The sequence below is a fragment of the Odocoileus virginianus genome, chromosome 2, assembly GCF_023699985.2.
Source record: "Odocoileus virginianus isolate 20LAN1187 ecotype Illinois chromosome 2, Ovbor_1.2, whole genome shotgun sequence".
Classification (NCBI taxonomy): domain Eukaryota; kingdom Metazoa; phylum Chordata; class Mammalia; order Artiodactyla; family Cervidae; genus Odocoileus; species Odocoileus virginianus.
This window is the reverse complement of record NC_069675.1, coordinates 58711329-58733400: the sequence shown is the minus strand read 5'-3', so window position 1 is coordinate 58733400 and position 22072 is coordinate 58711329. Positions and strand designations below refer to the sequence as shown.

Here is a 22072-nt window from a genome sequence, read left to right as displayed (position 1 = left end):
GACTGGAATACAAAAGTAGGAGATCAAGAAATAACCTGCAGTAACAGGCAAATTTGGCTTTGGAGTGCAGAATGAAGCAGGGCAAAGGCTAATAGAGTTTTGCCAAGAGAACGCACCAGTCATAGCAACACCCTCTTCCAACAACACAAGAGAAGACTCTACACATGGACATCACCAGATGATCAACACCAAAATCAGATTGATTATATTCTTTGCAGCCAAAGATGGAGACGCTCTATACAGTCGGCAAAAACAAGACCAGGATGACTGTGGCTCAGATCACGAACTCCTTATTGCCAAATTCAGACTTAAATTGAAGAAAGTGGGGAAAACCACTAGACCATTCAGGTACGACCTAAATCAAATCCCTTATGATTATACAGTGGAAGTAATGAATAGATTTAAGGGACTAGATCTGATAGAGTGTCTGATGAACTATGGACAGAGGTTCATGACATTGTACAGGAGACAGGGAGCAAGACCATCCCCAAGAAAAAGAAATGCAAAAAAGCAAAATGACTGTCTGAGGAGGCCTTACAAGTAGCTGTGAAAAGAAGAGAAGCCAAAAGCAAAGGAGAAAGGAAAGATATACCCATTTGAATGCAGAGTTCCAAAGAATAGCAAGGAGAGACAGGCAAGCCTTCCTCAGTGATCAATGCAAAGAAATAGAGGAAAACAATAGAATGGGAAAGACTAGAAATGTCTTCAAGAAAATTAGAGATACCAAGGGAACATTTCATGCAAAGATGGGCTCAATAAAGGACAGGAATGGTATGGACCGAACAGAAACAGAAGATATTAAGAAGGGGTGGCAAGAATACACAGAAGAACTATACAAAAAATATCTTCACGACCCAGATAATCACAGTGATGTGATCACTCACCTAGAGCCAAACATCCTGGAATGTGACATCAAGTGGGCCTTAGGAAGTATCACTATGAACAATGCTAGTGGAGGGGATGAATTCCAGTTAAGCTATTTCAAATCCTAAAAGATGATGCTGTTAAAGTGCTGCACTCAATATGTCAGCACATTTGGAAAATTCAGCAGTGGCCAGTGGACTGGAAAAGGTCACTTTTCATTCCAATCCCAAAGAAAAGCAATGCCAAAGAATGCTCAAACTACTCACAATTGTACTCATCTCACACACTAGTAAAGTAATGCTCAAAATTCTCCAAGCCAGGCTTCAGCAATACGTGAACCATGAACTTCCAGATGTTCAAGCTGGTTTTAGAAAAGGCAGAGGAACCAGAGGTCAAATTGCCAACGTCCATTGGATCATTGAAAACGTAAGAGAGTTCCAGAAAAACATCTATTTCTGCTTTATTGGCTATGCCAAGCCTTTGACTGTGTGGATCACAATAAACTGTGGAAAATTCTTCAAGAGATGGGAATACCAGACCACTTGATGTGCCTCTTGAGAAATCTGTATGCAGGTCAGGAAGCAACAGTTAGAACTGGACATGGAACAATAGATTAGTTCCAAAAAGGAAAAGGAGTACGTCAAGGCTGTATATTGTCACCCTGTTTACTTAACTTATATGCAGAGTACATCATGAGAAACCTTGGGCTGGAGGAAGCACAAGCTGGAATCAAGATTGCTGGGAGGAATATCAATAACCTCAGATATGCAGATGACACCACCCTTATGGCAGAAAGTGAGGAGGAACTAAAGAGTCTCTTGAAGAAAGTGAAAGAGGAGAGTGAAAAAGTTGACTTAAAGCTCAACATTCAGAAAACTAAGGTCATGGCATCTGGTCCCATCACTTCATGGCAAATAGATGGGGAAACAGTGGAAACAGTGGCTCAGTTTATTTTGGGGGGCTCCAAAATCACTGAAGATGGTGATTGCAGCCATGAAATTAAGACACATTCCTTGGAAGGAAAGTTATGACCAACCTAGACAACATATTGAAAAGCAGAAACATTACTTTGTCAACAAAAATCCGTCTAGTCAATGCTATGGTTTTTCCAGTAGTCATGTATGGATGTGAGAGTTGGACTATAAAGAAAGCTGAGTGCCAAAGAATTGATGCTTTTGAACTGTGGTATTGGAGAAGACTCTTGAGAGTCCCATGGAGTGCAAGGCCATCCAGCCAGTCCATCCTAAAGGAGATCAGTCCTGGGTGTTCATTGAAAGGACTGATGTTGAAGCTGAAACTCCAATATTTTGACCACCTGATCTGAAGAGCTGACTCATTTGAAAAGACCCTGATGTTGGGAGAGATTGACGGCAGGAGGAGAAGGGGACGACAGAGGATGAGATGGTTAGATGGCATTACCAACTCAATGGACATGAGTTTGGGTAAACTCCGGGAGTTGGTGATGGACAGGGAGGCCTGGCATGCTGAGGTTCATGGGGTCACAAAGAGTTGGACACGACTGAGCAACTGAACTGAACTGTGATAAAAAGCCAATACCACACAACAATTAGCATAGAACACAAGATTAAGAGTATCCTGTCTGATTCCAGGGATTGCGAATATGCATGTGGTGTCCAAATTCTAAATATGCACACCTACTAGGGATTAAGTAAAGGTATTTTTCTTTGATTCTTTGTGTGTTACGTTTCAAATGACTACCAAGTTGTTGGGACATAAATACTTATTTAGTTGTTTAAATTCTGGTATTTCTTTTGGTCAAGGGCACTATAAAGATTTCTTTTTTTTTTAATTTTAATTTTTTATTTTTTTCCATTTATTTTAATTAGCTGGAGGCTGATTACTTTACAGTATTGTAGTGGTTTTTGTCATACATTGACATGAATCAGCCATGGATTTACATGTATTCTCCATCCCGATACCCCCTCCCACCTCCCTCTCCACCCTATTCCTCTGGGTCTTCCGAGTGCACCAGGCCTGAGCACTTGTCTCATGTATCCAGCCTGGGCTGGTGATCTGTTCTAAAGCCTCTTCAATGAATGATGCAGGGAAAACTGGGCAGCTACATGTAAAAGAATGAAATTAGAACACTTTAACACCATACACAAAGATAAACTCAAAGTGGATTAAAGACCTAAATGTAAGACCAGAAAATATAAAACTCTTCAAAGAACACATAGGCAGAACACTCGATGACATAAATCAAACCAAGATTCTCTGTGACCCACCTCCTGGATAACGAAAACAAAAACAGAAGTAAACAAGTGGGACCTGATTAAACTTAAAAGCTTTTGCACAGAAATGGAAACTATATGCAAGATGAAAAGAAAACCCTCAGATTGGGAGAAAATAATAGCAAATGAAACAACTGACAAAGGATAAATTTCCAAAATATAGAAGCAGCTCATACAACTCAATGCCAGAAAAACAAACAACCCAATCAAAAAGTGGGGAAAAGACCTAAATAGACATTTCTCCAAAGAAGACATACAGATGGTTAACAAACACATGAAAAGATGCTCAGCATCACTCATTATTAGAGAAATGCAAATCAAAACTACAGTGAAATATAACCTCACACCGGTCAGAATGGCCCTCATCAAAAAGTCTACAAACCATAAATGCTGGAGAGGGTGTGGAGAAAAGGGAATACTCTTGCACTCATCTTCTGGCATAGATTTGGATCCCATCCCCTCTGGCCTTCTCAGAATCCCACCTGATTTTATTCCTTCTCTTAGGTACAGCATACTGGTAGAAAGCACAAGCTGTTGCATTTTTCTCAGTATCATGTCTTGGCTTTATTAGCTGTGTGACTTTGGGGAAGTTACTTCACCTGTCTGTGCCAGAGTTCATGTACTATGAAATGGAGATAAAAATATCTAACTCATATGTTTTTTTATAAGAATTAAGTTAATATATGTAAAATGCTTAGAAATAGTTTTTGGTACAAATACCTGCTTTTTTAGAAATAATTAAATTTTTCCTTTCTGTCAAATGGACCTTTCCGATAAACTTTAAATTTTTAAATTAAACAATTTTTATTGTAACAAAAAAACCAAAAGTTACCATCTTAACACATTTTTAACTGTACAGTTTGGTAGCATTAAGTATATTCACATTGTTGTGAAATATCTCCAGAACTTTTTCATTTTGCAAAACTGAAACTCTATGCACTTAAACAACAGCTCCGCTACCTCTGTCCCCAGCCCCTGGCAACCACCCTTGTCCTCTCTGCTTCTGTGAGCCTGACTGCTTTAGCTGCCTCATGTACGTGGAGCCATGCGGTATCTGTCCTTCTTTGACTAGCCTACTTTACTCAGCATAATGTCTTCACAGTTCATCCAAGTTGTAGCATGTGACAGGATTGTCTTCCTTTTTAAATCTCAATAATATTCCACTGGATGGATGTACCACATTTTGCTTATCTGTTCATCCATTGATGAACATGTGGGTTGCTTCCTTCTCTTTGCTGTTGTGAATACTGCAGTGAACATGGGTGTACAGATATTCTTGGAGACATTGGTTTCTTTTAGCTATATACCCACAAATGGGATTGCTGATTAGATAGTAGTTTTATTTTTACTTTTTTGAGGAACCACTATACTGTTTTCCACAGGTGCACCATATTATAATGCCTCCAGCAGTGCACAAGGGTCCTAGTTTCTCCATAGCTTCACCAACACTATTTTTTGTTTTTTTCCCCTGATAGTTGCTATTCTGTAGGTATGAGATAATTTCTCATTTCTATGATATTTGTCATAGAAAAATGCATCTTGATATGCATTTTTCTAAAGATTAGTAATGTTGAGCATCTTTTCATATGCTTATTGGCCATTTGTATATCATCTTTGGAGGAATGTCTATTCAAGTCCTTTGCCCATTTGTTAATTGAGTTATTTAATTTTTTTGTTGTTGAGTTTTAAGAGTTTTAAAAGTTTATTTTGGATATTAACTCCTTGTCAGATATATGATTTGCAGACACGCTCTCCCACTCTGTAGGTTGCCTTTTCACTCTTAACCTGTGTACTCTGATGCACAAAAGTTTTAAGCTTTTGTCTGTTTTTGCTTTTAGAGTCATATCTAAGAAATCATTTTCAAATCCAATGTCATGAGGCTTTTCCCTCATGGTTTCTTCAAGAAATTTTATCGTTTTGGGTCTGAGTCTAGATCTTCAATCCACCTTGCATTAATTTTTGTGTATGCTGTAAGATAAGGGTCCATTTTCTCCCTTGTGAATGTGGATATCCAGTTTACCCTGCACCATTTGTTGAAGAGACTATTCTTTCCACATTGAGTGGTCTCAGCACTCTTGTTGAAGGTCATTTTCACCATATTTGTGAGAGTGTATTTCTGGGCCCTGTATTCTGTTCCATTGGTCTATAGATCTGTCTTTTGACAGTACCACACTATTTTGATTATTGTGTCTTTGTGCTATGTCTTGAAATCAGGAAGTATGAGAACTTTGTTCTTCTTTTTCAAAATTGTTTTGACCATTTGGAATCCCTTGAGATTCCTGGTCAACTTAAATACTCTTTTCTATTTAAGCAAAAAAATAAAAAAAATAATAATAATAACATTCATCTCAGATACCACCATGTCTTATCCCTTTTCTTCAGAATCAAATTTCTCAAAAGAATTTCTGTTTGGAGTCTCCATTTCTCTATTGCTCAGTCAGCATTTAACCAACTTCGGCCATACTGTTCTCCTGATTACACTGAAAACCTTTTACACTGAGGTTACAGAAAACCCTCCATTATCACTAAATCCAATTTAGTGACTATTTTTTTAAAGGCATAATCTTAAATACACAAGGGGATTCATTACTACCTGCCACGCCAGTTTTCTTGAAATACTTTTTTGTATTAATTCTCCATGACACTTTTCTAGTCTTCTTCCTACCTCTCCAGTATTCTTTTCTGTTCTTTCAAGGCCTGTGCTTCTTTCTCCTGTCCTTGAATGTCCTCTCCTCTTTACTCTGAACTCCTGGGATATCCAGCTTATCCTTAGAGCTTCAGCACCTCTTCTCTCTAGAGCTCAGGCCTCGCCCCTGCGCTCCAGTCATTAATCCAGTCCCTACTTAATCTCTCTCCTTCGGTGCCTCAGAGGTGTTTGCAACACAGTATCTCTAAAACGAAATTCAGAGCCCTCTACCTGTTGCTCTTCTACCGCTTCAATCTCAGTAAACAGCCTGTCTTCCTTTTATTTATGGAAACCAGAAACCTGGAAGCCACCTGTCTGTACTTGAAATTAACCTCTTCTTTACCCATTTCTCCTTCCTCCCCTTGCCACATAGTCAACTAATCTCTGATTCTACTGGATTTTATCTCCTAAGTCACTCTTCTCCGCCAGAGGGTCTCTAGCCTTTCCCTCATAGCTCTAGCCACCTCTCTCCATCTCCCTCTTGACTACTTCAACGTGTCTTCATCTTCACTGTTCCACCTGCTCCCACCAGTCTGTCCTCCACCCTGTAGCCAAAATGATTTTTTAAAAGCAAATCTGTTACTTTCCAGCTTCAAACGCTTCTATAACTCTGGAGAATAGATAGAAACTGGAAACTGGTGAACTAGGGCAGGGTAGGGGAGAAGAGGTAGGAGGGATACAAAGGTAGGAAATTGTATACCTCTGTATAATTTGTTGTCATTTTCTTTTGGAACTACAAGGATGTGTTACTTCTTCCAAAAATTAAATCAGTAAATTCAGTTTAAAAAATTACAGCATGACACTGTTCTTAAAGGTTAAACTGAACTGGTCCCAACCTACCTATCTTTTTAATTACATCTGTTACCAAATTCTTTTCTAATTTCAGTGCCACAGCCATACCAGGTTTCTGTCCATTGCTTATGCTCTGTATGCTTTCTACTGCTTTGAGGCCCTTGCACAAACTATTCTTAGCTCTGCCTTGAATGCCCTTTGCTCCTCCTTTCACTGAGGTAACACATTCTTATCCTTAGGTCTCTGACATTGAGTTACCCCTTTCTTAGGAAGCCTTCCCTGATGAGCTGTATTCCCTATTATGTGCTGTTATACCATGGACTTCTTGATGCTCACTGCAGTTTTACACTTCACTGTGTGACCATCTAATTACTATCTGCCTCATCAATTTGAATGAAAGTTCCATTGTAGTAACAGTTTAACAATACTAATCCTAAAAGAATCCTGCTATGCTTAAAGCTACCATATTATCCTATTGTACATTAGGTGTGAGTGTGTGTGTATATGTGTGTGTTTAAATTTACTTAGGGAGTGCTATTATCAGCCCCAAGAAGAGACTGTCATATATAATGTTTCCAAGCTTACTTTGGAGTATCTTCAAAGATCACTATTTTGTGGAGGAAACTTTGGGAAATACCCTTTTACATTCATGCTGTTAGTATGTACTGTGGGGAAGGAGAAGTGGAAGGTGTCAAGGGCATCTTTTGAGTGTGGTCCTGGTAAAAAGAGGGTGGACAAGGAGTTATATTAAAAACGGTAGATCTGAGAGAAGTTGAGAGTATTGGCAGAATTTACCTGTGGATTTGAAATTTCTGGGCAAAGGTGAAAATTAAAAATAGTATTCTCAAAGCAAAGGAATTTTATAAGAATTTAGTGGTGATCTTTATTCCCACTTTTAAGGTTTTAATTTTAAAATAATAAATTGATTCCTTAACATTGTTAAATGGCATGCAATACAAGCAGATAAACATTCAGAGTACTACCCTCACCGTGGTAAGCACAGTCAACAGTTGTTTATGTCCTTCCTCCAAGCATTTACAAATGCTCATATATATAAGTAGTATATAAATATATTTTAGGTATTATATATATTTTTCTCTGTAAATATTTTTCTGTAACTTCACATAACAACATATAACATACCTATTAATGATCTACATCTCCCCTCCTTATTTTTAGTAGATGCAGAGTAATCCAATTTGAATATACCGTACTTTACAATTGTTACTTAGAATCTTTTTAGTGAATAAAGAAATTGGACATGGGTAAGCAATCTAATAAGAAAATATAATAAAAAAGTGTTTTATTTTTTAATAAGTGAAAATGCAGAGGAGAGGGTCTTAGTTCAGTTTCCTAAACTCAATCCTTTTAGCTGTTACTGTAGTTCATTTTCAGTATGATTCGAATTCTGATTTCTCAGAAACACATTTTATGGCATAAAAAGCATTCTTTAAAACTCTATTTGTGAGCAGAATACTTTAAGATCTGCTTCTTTGTTTTTGAAATGTTTTTTAGAAAAATAAATAACATATTAAAAAGTAAAAAAATTACCCACAATTCCAGTTTAAAAACAACTTTTTGTCTAGAGGTTAAAATTTATGCCTTCAACTCCCAATTTCACCTCTTCAAGGGACTTACTGAGATGTTTTGGTCAAATTCTTTCTTGTGTTTTCTTGTGTTTATACAATTTCTTTATGCATGTGTATGCATATATCACACCTATTTTTTTCTAATAAAATGGAATGGTGCTATTCATGTAGGTCTGAAACTTTAAAAAATTTTCATGCCACTTCACTATATCACAGGCTAGGGCAAAAAAATTCTGATTAATTAAACCTGTCTATCTTTTACGTTATCTCCATTTATTTTCTTGTAGTAACAACATTCACAATAACCAAACTAAAAAGGGACTGATGTATCAACTGGCATGGTAATTTGTTTACTTACAATATAAAATATATCTGACATCATAGACTTTGCTCATTTGCTTGGGGCATTCCCACCCTGATGGATGAATTACTCAAGAGACTAAATTATAGATAAGGCTGATTGGTGAGCCGAGGTGTTCTTACAGGATATTTCTATCAGGCTATGGCTAGAGCTCTGACTTGCCCTTCAGCTTTTTCTTTCCTGACAGCTGGCATTAGTCATCAGAGTCATAGCCCTGAACGGGGTTACAGATATTTGGTAAGGTTTCCTCCAGGCTCTGATCTGAACCATGCACTGCGCACTATTTCATTCAAGATCTCTGACCTGGTCCTCATTCGTTAACTTTTCTTTCTGTGAGAAAAGTGTTGATTAGACTTGGAGGATCTCCCAAATCATCTGTTTGTTGGAAGACATGGAAAACACCTTTGCCTCCATAACAACTCATTTACAGGCACTTTGTTCAGGTGAGCATCCATGGATGTGGCTAACACATAGAGGTGTGACCACCACAGTGTCTCCAGACATGCCAAATGTCATGTCCCCTGGTGGTCAAAATCACCCCTGCTCGAGAATCACTGGTTTAGAGGGAAGCTGGTTTAGACTGAAGAAGGAGCTAGAGAGAAGAAAACCAGATAGGCTACTACATGGAAATCAACTGACTGAAAGTGAGAGGATGTCAGTTCCTGAGCAACAGGGGAAAGAACATCGGATCTGTCCTGTGTCTTGGTGTCTGCTTCTCCACTAATTATGAGACCTTTGACTAGGTGGCTCAGATGGTAAAGAATCTGCTTGCAATGCAGGAGACCCAGGTTTGCTAAATGGTGGGGAAGATCCCCTGGAGGAGGAAATGGATACCCACTCCAGTATTCTTGCCTGGAGAATTCCATAGATAGAGGAGCCTGGTGGGCTATAGTCCATGGGCTGCAAAGAATTGGACATGACTGAGTGATTAACACTTTCACTTTGGTTAGTTGCTTTACCCTCCTGATTGTGAATTAGTATGAGGATTAATGTTGTTGTTATTGTTTTTTTAATTTACATGCTTACAATGTACCACAGCTGTACTGACATTTTATATGAATTAGAGGGTATGTATTAAAGTCCTCTGTAAACTGTAAAATTTTGTACAAAAGTAATGTGTTATCCTGTTCACTTCTACCACTGCTTTTATCCTTGAGATCTTTAAAGCTATGGGCAAATACAAGATTTACCTTTGAACCATGTTCTTTTGTGAATTTCATAAAATATTATAAATGTTTTCTCACTTTTAAATGTATGTAATTATTTATGTATGTGTGTATATGTGAGTATGTGTGTATATATATGTATATATGTAAGAGGTGGATTTAAAATTATATTAGGGATTAAAGTGTAGCATCACTCATTTTATAATGAGAATAGGTGAGAAAAATGAGATTTTGTAATTTGCAATAGATTTAGCAGACAAATTTCCAGGAATGTATCTGTTCCCTATATTGCATAACATCACACAAATCTTTGGGAAGCCCCATTGTTAGCACTTCTCTATCCAGAAGAATACATGTTTTCTTGTCCTTTTGTTTCTTGTGCTTTAGTCAGTTCCCTATAGTGAATCAATTAAAATTTTTTTCTTATCCTTGTCTTAACTGCATTCACTTATGTCTCTCTACTTTAATGGATTAGTCAGGCATGATTTCTCTCTATACTCAATAAATGTTTGCTGAATGAAGGAATAAATTACAGAAAACATGTTATCTCTCTTCCAGCAGGTTATCTGTTAAAATGATCAGTGACCCTACCCTCCATTATAGATTTCCTCAATGTAAAATGGTTTGCCTGTCTATAGTTCTGAATTTCTCCAGAAGTTATCCCATGGATTGGATAGGGGGTCAAGGTTGAGGGAGGTGTCGGGTACCATCCTGATGCAAATTTCCTGGGCCTCCTGAGGAGTAGTTAATAATACTTTAAATATTTGCTTCAACCCTAGAATTTACTCCAATGGTCATAATACTTTGTTACCTCTCTAGATTGTAGTGTGTAGCACCTGTTGTGTCCCACATGTCACCTGATGATTTCATGGGATCAGTCTTGGCTACCTGTCCACGACTTACCTCTCAAATGGTGGATTAAACCTATAACCCAGGGTTGATTTTTAGTACTGATCCTGTATGCCTTTCTTTACTTTTCACTTCTCTCAGATATGACAATGATCACATGGATTTGGGAGGAGTTTCCTTAGCCAGTGAGAATACTGAATTCAGTTGAATTGTTTGTGATCACTGTTATAAAAGAGCTCATTCACAGTTACTTACTGCACCAGTTCTTTTTCAGTACTTGAGACTGTGATGCATTGATCAGATCATGATGTATGATGTACTTCACTTTATGGCTACTAATCTACCTCTTCTAGGAAGCAGTCATCTATCTTAACCAAAACCTCCACTTCTCTGAGATGAGATCTTCCGCTATATTCTACACACATTTTACCAATACTTGCCTGGATCATTCATCATCATATCCCCATCTATATACTTGGCATATATAGGAGGCATTCACGTATTTTTGACCTACTGAGTGAATGAAATTTGGATTCTTGTTTCTGCTTATGTTTTTGTTTTGCTTAATGATGTCAGATGGTAAAAATTTCTTTCTTCTCCCAGTGCCTTTCACTTCTAATTAAGTACTCAAAATAAGGTTAAGAGAAACCAATTTGAGGAACCATCTGAAGATCATGGGGATCATTTCCTAGTTTCTAAAAAAAAGACACACCTCTCTGGTATGAGCTTATTTTAAAAACATGAGAAGGAAAAAGTTATGTAGGCAATTGAAAGAAATAATGGTCAGAGCATAACTAGCAAGGAAGATGCTTCCTGTCTGGAAGGGTGTCAGGGGAAAGAAAAAGTTTCAGTTCCTATTTTGCCTTAGTCATCTTCTGCACAGGGAACTACATAAAAATTGGCAGAGTTCTGGGAAATCCCATTGGCCCTCTCATTTATTCATCCTGTGGCTCTCTTCTCAAGCTCAGATCTGCTCTGGAGGTGTCTCCCTTTGCCTCTTTGTCTGCTCCTTTTTAATTTTTTGAACTGTTGGATTCTCTTGATTCTTTGAAATGGAATATATTGATGCTCCTTTTCCTTCTTGTCTTGCCAAATCTTAAGATAGGCTTTTTCCATTTTGGAGGGCTTAAGAACTAACATTTTGGGGAAACAGGTAGAGATACTTTCCTGGGCTAGCATAGTCTTTTCCTGAGACTCATACTATTTTTTCCCCTAATCTGGTTATTGCCATTACCATATCCGGAAATACCTTTGGCACCAATACTTGGAAACTTATGCTTCCCCAGAGGTTGTTTTTATAAAAATGTATTCATTAACTTATTAATTTGCTTATACCTTCTTATTCCAAAATCTGATGTTAGGGCTACTTCTAGAACACATGACATTTGGAAATCAGAAATGATAGACATACCTTAATCCTAATAAGTACCCCAACTAGGTGTCAATAAGAGGGCTAACCTGATCTTTTAACACATCTAAAGATTGAGATGTCCCAGAGTTCAGTTGTTAGGCCTCTTTCTCTCCATTTTTTTTTTTTTTCCCTTAAACAACAAATATATTTTCTCACAGTTCTAGAAGCTAAAAGTCCAAGACCAGGTTGCTGTGAGGGCTGGTCTCTGGTGAGACCTTTCTTCCTGATTCATAAACAACTGTCTTCTTTGTTGCTGTTTGGCCTTTTCCTTATGTATGCACATGGAAAGAGAGCCTGCTGCTGTGTGTTCTTTGTTAGGACACCAGTTTAATTAGATTAGGATTCCACCCTTATGATCTCTTCACTCTTTTTAGCTCAGTTGGTAAAGAATCTGCCTGCAATGCAGGAGACCCCGGTTCGATTCCTGGGTTGGGAAGATCCTCTGGAGAAGGGATAGGTTACCCACTCCAGTATTCTTGGGCTTCCCTTGTGGCTCAGCTGGTAAAGAATGCACCTGCAATGTGGGACACCTGGGTTCGATCCCTGGGTTGGGAAGATCCTCTGGAGAAGGGAAAGGCTACTCACTCCAGTATTCTGGTCTGGAGAATTCTATGGACTGTATAGTCCATGGAGTTGAAAAGAGTTGGACATGACTGAGCGACTTTCACTATTCTGTTCCAAGACTTTAAATGCTACCATACATTGTTGATGACTCCCAAATATAATCTCCAGCCTCCACTTCACCCTAGACTTCAGACTATTTATTATCTCTACTTATATGTCCATAGACACCTTAAACTTAACATGTCCACACCAAACTTTTGATTCTCCCAATCTAAATTTACCTCTCCTCAAGTGTTCCCCATCTCAGTAAACCAAGTTGCTCAGCCCCAAAACCTTTGAGTTTTTCTCTTCAGCAAGCCCTGGTTGCTCCCCTTTAAAATATGTCTCAAATAAATCCACGTACTCTTTCCTCTAGCATTGCCGTCTAGTGCAGGCCGTCAGCATCTCTCACCCCGGCCACTGCAGTAGCCTCCTAATGGTCTCCCTGCTTCTACTCTTGCCCTAAAGTGAAGTGAAATGAAGTCGCTCAGTCGTATCCGACTCTTTACGACCCTATGTACTGTAGCCTACCAGACTCCTCCGTCCATGGAATTTTCCAGGCAAGAGTACTGGAGTGAGTTGCCATTTCCCTCTCCAGAGGATCTTCCCAACCCAGAATCGATCCCGGGTCTCCTGCATTGCAGGCAGACGCTCTACCATCTGAGCTACCAGGGAAGCCTTACTCTTGCCCTGATCCTTCTTTAAAATACAAATTATAATTCACTGATGCTTAAAACCCTCTGATTTCTCCTCAACAAGGTCCCCTCAGGCAGACGCTCTACCATCTGAGCTACCAGGGAAGCCTTACTCTTGCCCTGATCCTTCTTTAAAATATAAATTATAATTCACTGCTGCTTAAAACCCTCTGATTTCTCCTCAACAAGGTCCCCTGACTGCCTTGCTGATTCCATCCTCTGAACATCCCTCTCACTCACTCCTCACCTCTCAAGGCACACTGGCCTACCTTTTGTCAGTTTTCCCAGGCACATTCTGACCTCACGAGTTTTTACGTTTACTATTCTAAGCCTCAAATTCCCTTTCTTCAAGTAATCATATGGCTTGTTCTTTCACTTCATTTGGATCTGTACTCAAACGTTGTCTCCTCAAAGGGACCTTTTTACTTCTTTATTAATCATCTATTTAAAGCAGCTTCTGGTTGCTGGCAGTATTCAAGCATGGGCTGGATCCTTGAAGGATGCTTGCAGAGATGCTAAAGAAGGAACTTCCATGGCATGTGGGAGTGGAAAATTAGACCAGATTTCCTTCTAACTGGCAATTATTTAATCCTATCATGAATTAATTATGATTCTTTCTCTAAGAATTTAGTTAGCACCTGCTATGTGTCTGACCTTGTTCTAGGCACTGGATAAGATATAAAGATATATATCTTTAAGATACATCTATAAGATATAAAGATATATATATCTTTAAGATATAAAGATAAAAGTGGCCTAGCTAGTATCCATTAGGAACTAATAGTAGATAATGAAGAAAAGAGGTGCTTAAGAGTACGGTTGTAAAATTCTAGTAGATAAAAATAAATAGAAAAGGACAAATTTTAGAGGTGCTCTAAATAAATGGCAACCCACTCCAGTATTCTTGCCTGGAAAATGCCTCCTCCTGGATGGAAGAGCCTGGTAGGCTACAGTCCATGGGGTCACAAAGAGTTGGACACAACTGAGTGACTTCACTTCTCTGAATAAATGAGGAAGAGATTAAATAAATGAGGGGAGAAAAAACTATTATAAGGGGGAGAACTAGATATGAAAGATGACCCTAAAATTGCCTGCTTGAGAGGGGAGAATGTAGGGGTAAAGACCACATGTTATATTGTTATGGGGGTATTCTCTAAAAGGAAAATATTAGTGCTAGTCATCAAGGTGTATATGGCATGGCTGGATGTAATTCATAATTCAGTAGAGATTAATTAATTCATGAAGTAGTTTGAAATTCTAGGAACAAATGTACCTTCACCTTCTCTTACTAGTCTCCCAAACCAATAAAGTTAAGTTCTCCTTTCCCCTGCCTTCCAGCCCCTTGGGGGTATATTAACGTGAAATTGACAGTTCGTTTAATCACATGGGGCCCTTCAGTTTCTTTTCTGGTTCATATGCCTGGAATCTGTTAGACAGTAGGGGAATGGTTGTCTTTTTTAATATAATAACCACCTGGTCCCTCTTACTGCTCGTTGTTCACACATGTCCCAGTATGTCTTGTCACAGAATCATCCTCTCTAGCTGGGACATGATGCCTAGGTAGGTGGGGAATTCCCCTGTTTTGTTTAAAATCATAGTTGTCTTTAGATTTGGCTAGCATGTTCGTCATTAGTTTACTGACAATTGGTTTTTTCCTCCTTATACCATATGCTATTACATGATTCATCTGCTTTGAGTCTGTTGCCTTGAAGGTGAAACAATTTCTTCCAATGTTGATATTTCATAATCTCATAGATAACAAGCATACACATATGCATAGTCCTTTCAGAAGTTTTAAACATTTGGAGATGAATGAATTATGCTGCCGCAAATGAAAAGGAACAGTATAAAACCATAATGGTGATACCCAGACGTCTTTTGTTGGGTGGTTGGGTGAACACTAATATTAATAAAGCCTGCATACTTTACTATGTTTATCTCTCCTTGAGAAGTTATTTCTGGTATGTGGTACTTATTTATGAATTTTAACATTTAACATTGTGCTTTAGTTGCCTTGGATTTACATGTATTTTAATATTTTAGACATGATCTTTATTTGAAGGAGTTTAAATTCCAGATAAATCATAATACTTGATGTTAACATTGTAATGATGATTGCTATTTAATATGTAGCAATGCCTACTCAAATGTTAAGAAATCTTTTAATTACTAATATAAATATTAATCTTTGAAAACATTTCAATAAGACACATCACATCGCTGAGTGCAGTGCAAGGAAGTTTTTTCCACATGGTTATTTTCCAAGTATTTAAAAGATTACACTTCTAATCAACATGGACTAAATTCAGTTTCTCCATATAACACTGATCAGTGCACTTACTGTATTCCTCCATTTAACCCCCAGTATTTTTTTTACTCAGAATGTCAGTGAGGGTTTTTCAAAGAACTCTTTATAATTCCATGTATAGGTACACATGTCCATATCTGTATAAGTTGTACATTTGGGGAGAATTTTTTAGAGTCTTATTCTTAGCATGTCTCCCTCCCCCTCTGCCTTTCCCTGTTTTTAGCTCCTGTTCGGTTCAGGCGAGCTGGTGTCCCTAAGCCTGTCCGGGCCGCAGCTGGAGAAGGTGCTGATTGACAGGAGCCTGGTGGGGAAGCTCATCTCAGACACCATCAGCGATGGTAATTATCCCCATGTGCAAATCAGTTTCCTACATTAACAGTGGGGCAGGAGAAATAGTGTGTCAACAGGTAAACTAATCATTACCACTAGGGACTTGAAAACACAAGTAATTGCTTGTAAAAGCATAGTTACAACCCCTGGGACCAATACAAGTTTTGACTAATATTTAATGTCAAAGTTTTTGTCAGTTGTTAGTATTCTTGAGTATTTTTTACTGTTTTCCTAAAAAAGTGAACATATTTTCGAAAGAGGTGGGTTTTTCGTTTGGTGTGTTGACATTTCAAATATTTTTCACTTTCACATGAATTTTGAATAAATAACCCCAATTTGTCAGCATAGCCACCTAGTACAAAAACAAAATCTGTTCTTTGGCTCTTAGGACAATTCTTTGTTACTAAAGTCTATGAATACTAACTTCTGAGAGAGTTTGAGCAGTATTTCTAAAAACAAAAAAATCAGTGCCAAAAATACCAGATAAATCTGAATCCTGTAAAGTGATATCACAGTTAGTATATAATTGCTACCAAGCACATAAAGACTTTAAGCCAATTACTGAAAAGGTAGCATACTGACATTTATTAATCCTTAAAAGGCTCTTCGCTGTGCCAGCCTACCTATATAATTTAATTAAAACAACTATTCCTTGTAAGATATAGTTATTTCTGTTTTATAGATAAGGAAATTGAAGCTGAGATACTAATGAACATGGCCACCAATGAGATACTAAGGAATAGTCCCAAAATGACTGGGCTGAAATTTGAACCCATTTTCTTTGCTCTGTAGTGTGCTGACTCCTAAAGTTTTAAGATTGCACTTTAATTCAAGGTGAAAAAAAAAGGTCTAAGAAACTGATTGGATTATCATTAGAGATTCAAAATTATCCATAGCTTAAATTGAATAATTAAAGGAAAGTGTGGTCTAGTGGAAAGGACAGAGGTAAGATTATAGAAACCCTTCTGCTGTGTGTGCTCACTCATATCTCTGAATAATGCAGACACAATTTCTTACAGAAAAGCACTCTGCAGCATGGCTATCGTTAGTAGTATTCCTGAGAATGATAAGCTGGGGGTAGGGTTATGAGTATGTCACTTCCTCTTCCTTAGAGGATCATGGTGCTAAGGAAGCTTCTCTGTGGAAGAGGTTCCATTTTCATATGTCTAATAATTAGCCCCTTCATTGATGCTGCAAATAAAATAGTGGCTGTGATGATTTTGTCATTTTGGTGGTCCTCCATTAGAATTAAAAGGAGACCTCCAAAACTGTTCATGTTGCTGAGATATCTTTTTTCACTTGTTTCTTTAAACCACAAATAATATATCCATTTTCATGAGTACATGATAGCAATGTGATTTCTTGGCAGTCCTCCAGATTCTCCTGTAATTGTGTAGATCTACTGTGGTTATTGCTTGCACAGCCAGGGATATGGAAGTAAAGAAAAATATATAAAACATTCAATAACTGCTTTATGCTGGGAACAATGTAAAACATTTCTCAAATTCCTACTATATGTTTTTATCAGTAATTTTTATAACATTAATGGTTCTTTGTGTAACCCATGCAAATTAATTATCTGTGTGCTTTAGAAATATAGCTGTAGAAATGTTTTTGCTAATCTTCATTATCAAGTATTACTTTACATAATATGCATATTGGGTATAATATGTTTTAGTTCATTCCGCTAGTATACTTTCAGAAAGAAAGTTCATTGATGAAAATTTTTTTAAAAAATCGGTGGAGAACACTGGTCTGTATCCTCTAATAAATCCAATTTATTCTCAGATGGTTTGTATCATATAAATACAGGATTAAAAACTAAGTAGAAATAAGTGTTTCTGTCTTTATGTTCAGATATGAAACAGTGTTTTATGCTTTTCCTACCTCTATTCCAAATACATCTCATTTGTAAGTTGTCCCTAAATATCAGTGTATATTGAAATGGTCTCATGTAAAGGAAAAATATCAAACCCATGCATGATTAGCTTGATTATTGTTGTTTCTTTCTAATATCTTTGTTATCGTTGGAAAATGTCCACAATGATATTTAGGAGACTTTCAATTAGTATTCATTTATCTTCTGAAAACAGCTTTTTGTAACATTTCGATAGAAGAAACTATTTATTTGTTATTATTTTATTGTAACTTAGTACTTGATAGTATTATCAAATCTTTTTTTTAAGCCCTTCTCACAGACGGCTTCATCATCCTATCGTTTTTGGCACAAAACAAGCTGTGTTTTATTCAGTTTGCCAAGAAGATGAGCTCTCCTGATACAAACAGAAGGCTGGAAAAGCTCTCAGCCTTGGACTATAAGGTAGAGATTTGAACGTATATGGTCATATTGTTAATTATTAAGGTATGCTAGAGTATTGCTTGAATTGATGTTATGCTCATTTTTCTTAAATGATTATGAATTTCAGAAAAACCAGAGTTATTCATAGTATAGGATTAAGCTTGATCAACTAGAAACAGTGGCCATCCAAAGTTTTCTTTTTTGACTCTCATTATGGGGGTCTCACAGTGGCATGCTTGGAGCAGTTTACATCGTCCTTATGGAAATCAGAAAGATAATAGAGGCAAGTTACACATTTGAAAATGGTTTTCTTGCTGGTGGTAGTATATGTACCATTCTCATTTTTCCCTAAGACTCCACATCACTGTTCTAGGCAAGGGTAGCTGCTCTCGCTTCCATTTTACAAGCAGAAAGAAGAGGACACTTTCAAAGGTTAATAGAAAAGTGTAATAAACAAGGAGTGGGAAGATCCCCCTCCTCCCGACATCCAGTTGTAACTATGGAGAAAAATGCAAAAAGAAGTCTCCTTCATGTGTTGGTCTTTTTCCCTTCAGTAACTCCAGGTAATTTGTTTCCTTGTATCAGGGACTTTACATCTGTTAAGGCAGGATTTTTATTTTAAATGATGTGTTTAATTTAAGTTTTGCCACATTACATTTTAACTGCTTGGAAGGCATACTCTCTGCTAGAATGAGTATCTCATACATTTTCCAGGCTGTTTCAGTTCAAGGCCTCTTTTCAGCAGTGACTTGTGTTTGCAAGATTGATCCAGCCTCTGTGACGTGGATTTGAGACAGTTCACTGTTCACTGGGAACGAGACTGATATACAGCTTCCTTAAAAAAGATGCACACTTACAGTGTACCAGGAGTATCCATAACAAGGGCAAAGATTCTAAAAAGCCAGCTTTGTGGCTTGAAACTGTGTGTGTGTGTGTGTTTGAAAAGTCTAATAGTATTTGACCTAACCTTTTGCCCTTTTAGGTTCTCTTGGGTTATTTCTTATTGTGACTGAGTTAGTAGTGATGTGGGAGGATTTAATTTTATTTAATGGAACAATCTACTCTTATAAAAAAGATTTTTAACATGGGATAAAATACATTCACTTTTTCATCATGGTAATAAACTATAATTTGGTTTTGTTTGTGAGCCTTGTGTAGCTCCTATAACACTTTGTATAATATTGATTCTTTTAAACTGAAAATCTGTAGTACTCATATATTTTGTCTAGTAAAAAATGGTTTAACATTCTTAATGGAATACTATTTTCCAGAATGGCTAGCTTTCCTTGAAATGTTGTTAATTTACTAATACTGGTCTTTAAAATGCACCAGTATGCATTAATTTTAATGCATTAACTATTAAAGTGACTGTTTTTAATGCATTTATATAAAATGTTGTATGCCTGCTTTCTTAAGTGTGGTGGGTAGTTTGGCAGAGTCTTCTCAGCTTAAGGATAGTAGCTCCTCATTAATGAGAGCAGAGAGAAACTGTTAGGATGTCATCTTTTCTGATGAAAAGATGTGAAAAATAGACTGAGTATATGGGCCCTACACCTTGAGTAAGGGAGTTATGTGTTTGTTCATTCTGTCATTAGATATGAGAAACTAAAAACGTGAGCATTCCATGTCATTTCTTTACATTAGAGAAGAAGGAGCCTGCTTCCCTCTGGAAAACCCATGGATTTAATTTTCTGGCTCAATATTTTAAATATAGGTATTTAATATTTGATAAAAACTGCCATTTATCCATTGGAAGGACATTTTAAGAAACTTGTTCATTTCACTTGCCCTCTTGACCATTGTGATAGAACAGTAAACCATTAATACTCAAACATTAAATTTCAGATAACATACATGATTTACATTATGTAAGAATTGAAAGTGGCTGCCTCTTGTTTTAACTCTTGTTTTCTCATATAGAAGTTCTTAAGTAACGTGTAAATGCTAGGTAGGATGTCAAAATAATGTTTGTGTATTTTTAGCAATTTTTAGCAATTTCATTGTGATATTTATCTCAAATAAGAAGATAGCTAGTTAAAATAGTGATATTGAGAGCTTAAATATAAGAATTTGCACTTTAGAGTGTAAAGTAATTTGTATTGTCTGTCATTGCCCATTTGGATTTTAAAACATGGAAATAGTGTAGAGTATTACAATTCTGCTCTTCATTACAGCTATATCATAATTTAGTTATTTGAGACTGAAACAGTTTTGGCAGAGAAAAATGTAGGGGAAATATCATGAAATTATTGACCTTTAGCAAGTTTTCCTGTCTACATTTTAAAAATCCAATTCAATTTATTTAATAGTGAAGGGACAGTGCAAGGAGTTAAATGTTTACCATGAGAGAACAACACTGGTAATTACTTTGATTTCAGTTCCTTTTGATGTGCATTCAGAGGATGAAGAGGTCAATAATATTATGGCCATGCAAATAGAAAAGGGTTCCTTTTGACCATATTAAAAAAAAATAGCAGAGGATTATTAAAGCATTAACCTTGATTTTAATGGCCTTGGTTGAGTGGTGAGATCACAATTTGGATGAGCCTGATTATTTACTAAATACAATACATAAATGCAACGGGTTCTTAACACCCATTGCACTCTGGCATTATCGCATTACTGCCATCCTTTGTTGCCTTGCAGACAGGAATATGAAAGCAATCTGTCATGTAGTGAGACTGGCTCCAGAAGCATTTCTCTGATAAGAAGACCCCCTGCCCTTTGCTAGTGTCTGGTCCAGTAGGCTTAGCCATGCGCTTAATCCCCAGAAAGTGGTTCGATTATTGCTGACCAGCAATGGCAAGATAGTTTTTTTTTTTTTTTTTTTTTTGCTTCCAAGCTATCAACCTTCCATTAATTCCTTAAGCAGAAATACGGTGCAATCTATATTTCCTTGGCATGTGTCACCCAGATGGTGCCGTGCTTATGTTTTCAAATAACCATGTTCCAAAATAACATAGTTTGAATAATAAATTCTACAAATCCGTCCTAAGAAAGAAAAGCATAATTCTCAGAAGCTGCATAAACTTTTACTCATGATGCTGTGACTTATCCCTTTATGCAGAATTTTTGTATATATGTCTTTAAAGTGATATTTGCCTCAAGTTGTTTTTCCTTTTGTTGTTGTCAGTCACTGTTAACATGTTATGTCTTAAACAGTAGTCCGACACTCTTGGTCAGCAGTACTGAACCTGTCATTTAATATAGCTGGTCTTAAATCCTATGTGTAGGTCGATGCTGTCAAGCAACCATGACTGTACATTTTGCTATTGATTGGGATTGCTATGGCCAATTCCTTCCCAACTCACATTTCTCCTTTTCCTTTCCTCTGCTAAAAATGGGGAGAATTTTGAACATATGTCTTTTTTATGTATGTGTCAAAAGAATTTGGTAAATTCTGACACCTCCTTAAGCACATGTTTAACATGCATATTTACTTGCATTTATCTACATTTACAGATGCTTTAATTTTTGTAATACTTTGAGGATTTTGCCTTTTAAAGATGCTCCTTCTCTGCTTTTTTTTTTTTTAACCACTAGATTTCCCATTATGAAATCCCTGGCCCAGTAAATAGGACAATACAGCGTCGTCTAGCTATCAATTGTGTTCAAGATACAATTGTTTGCTGGTGGCCACTGGTCAGTGATGATGCTTGGCCTTGGACCCCGATTTCTTCTGAGAAGGACAGAGCCAATCTGCTGCTCCTGAGTTATGCTCAAGGAAGGCTGGAGGTAAATCTAAAGCAAATATATACATTTTGTTGAAGGGAAACTAAAATAGGGTTATTAGTTTTCTATTCTGAAATAAGTGTGAATACTTTTTAAAGTCTATAATTTGTTTTTCCAAATATTCAACAAAAGTAA

At 37.1% G+C, this 22072-nt stretch overlaps 1 protein-coding gene across 9 annotated transcripts in view; it reads left to right on the top strand.

Annotated features, from left to right (window-relative positions):
* Nucleotides 1-22072, top strand: part of WDPCP (WD repeat containing planar cell polarity effector) — a 273308-nt gene that overhangs the window by 118523 nt on the left and 132713 nt on the right. For all 9 annotated transcript variants that reach the window (XR_011492660.1, XM_070480150.1, XM_070480148.1 and 6 more), the window contains 3 exons: nucleotides 15800-15914; nucleotides 18093-18226; nucleotides 21749-21940. Coding sequence is in view for 8 of the 9 variants with exons in the window: in XM_070480150.1 (XP_070336251.1) it covers nucleotides 15800-15914; nucleotides 18093-18226; nucleotides 21749-21940 (441 nt within the window). In the remaining variant the exon portion in view is untranslated. The remainder of the gene's footprint in view (nucleotides 1-15799; nucleotides 15915-18092; nucleotides 18227-21748; nucleotides 21941-22072) is intronic.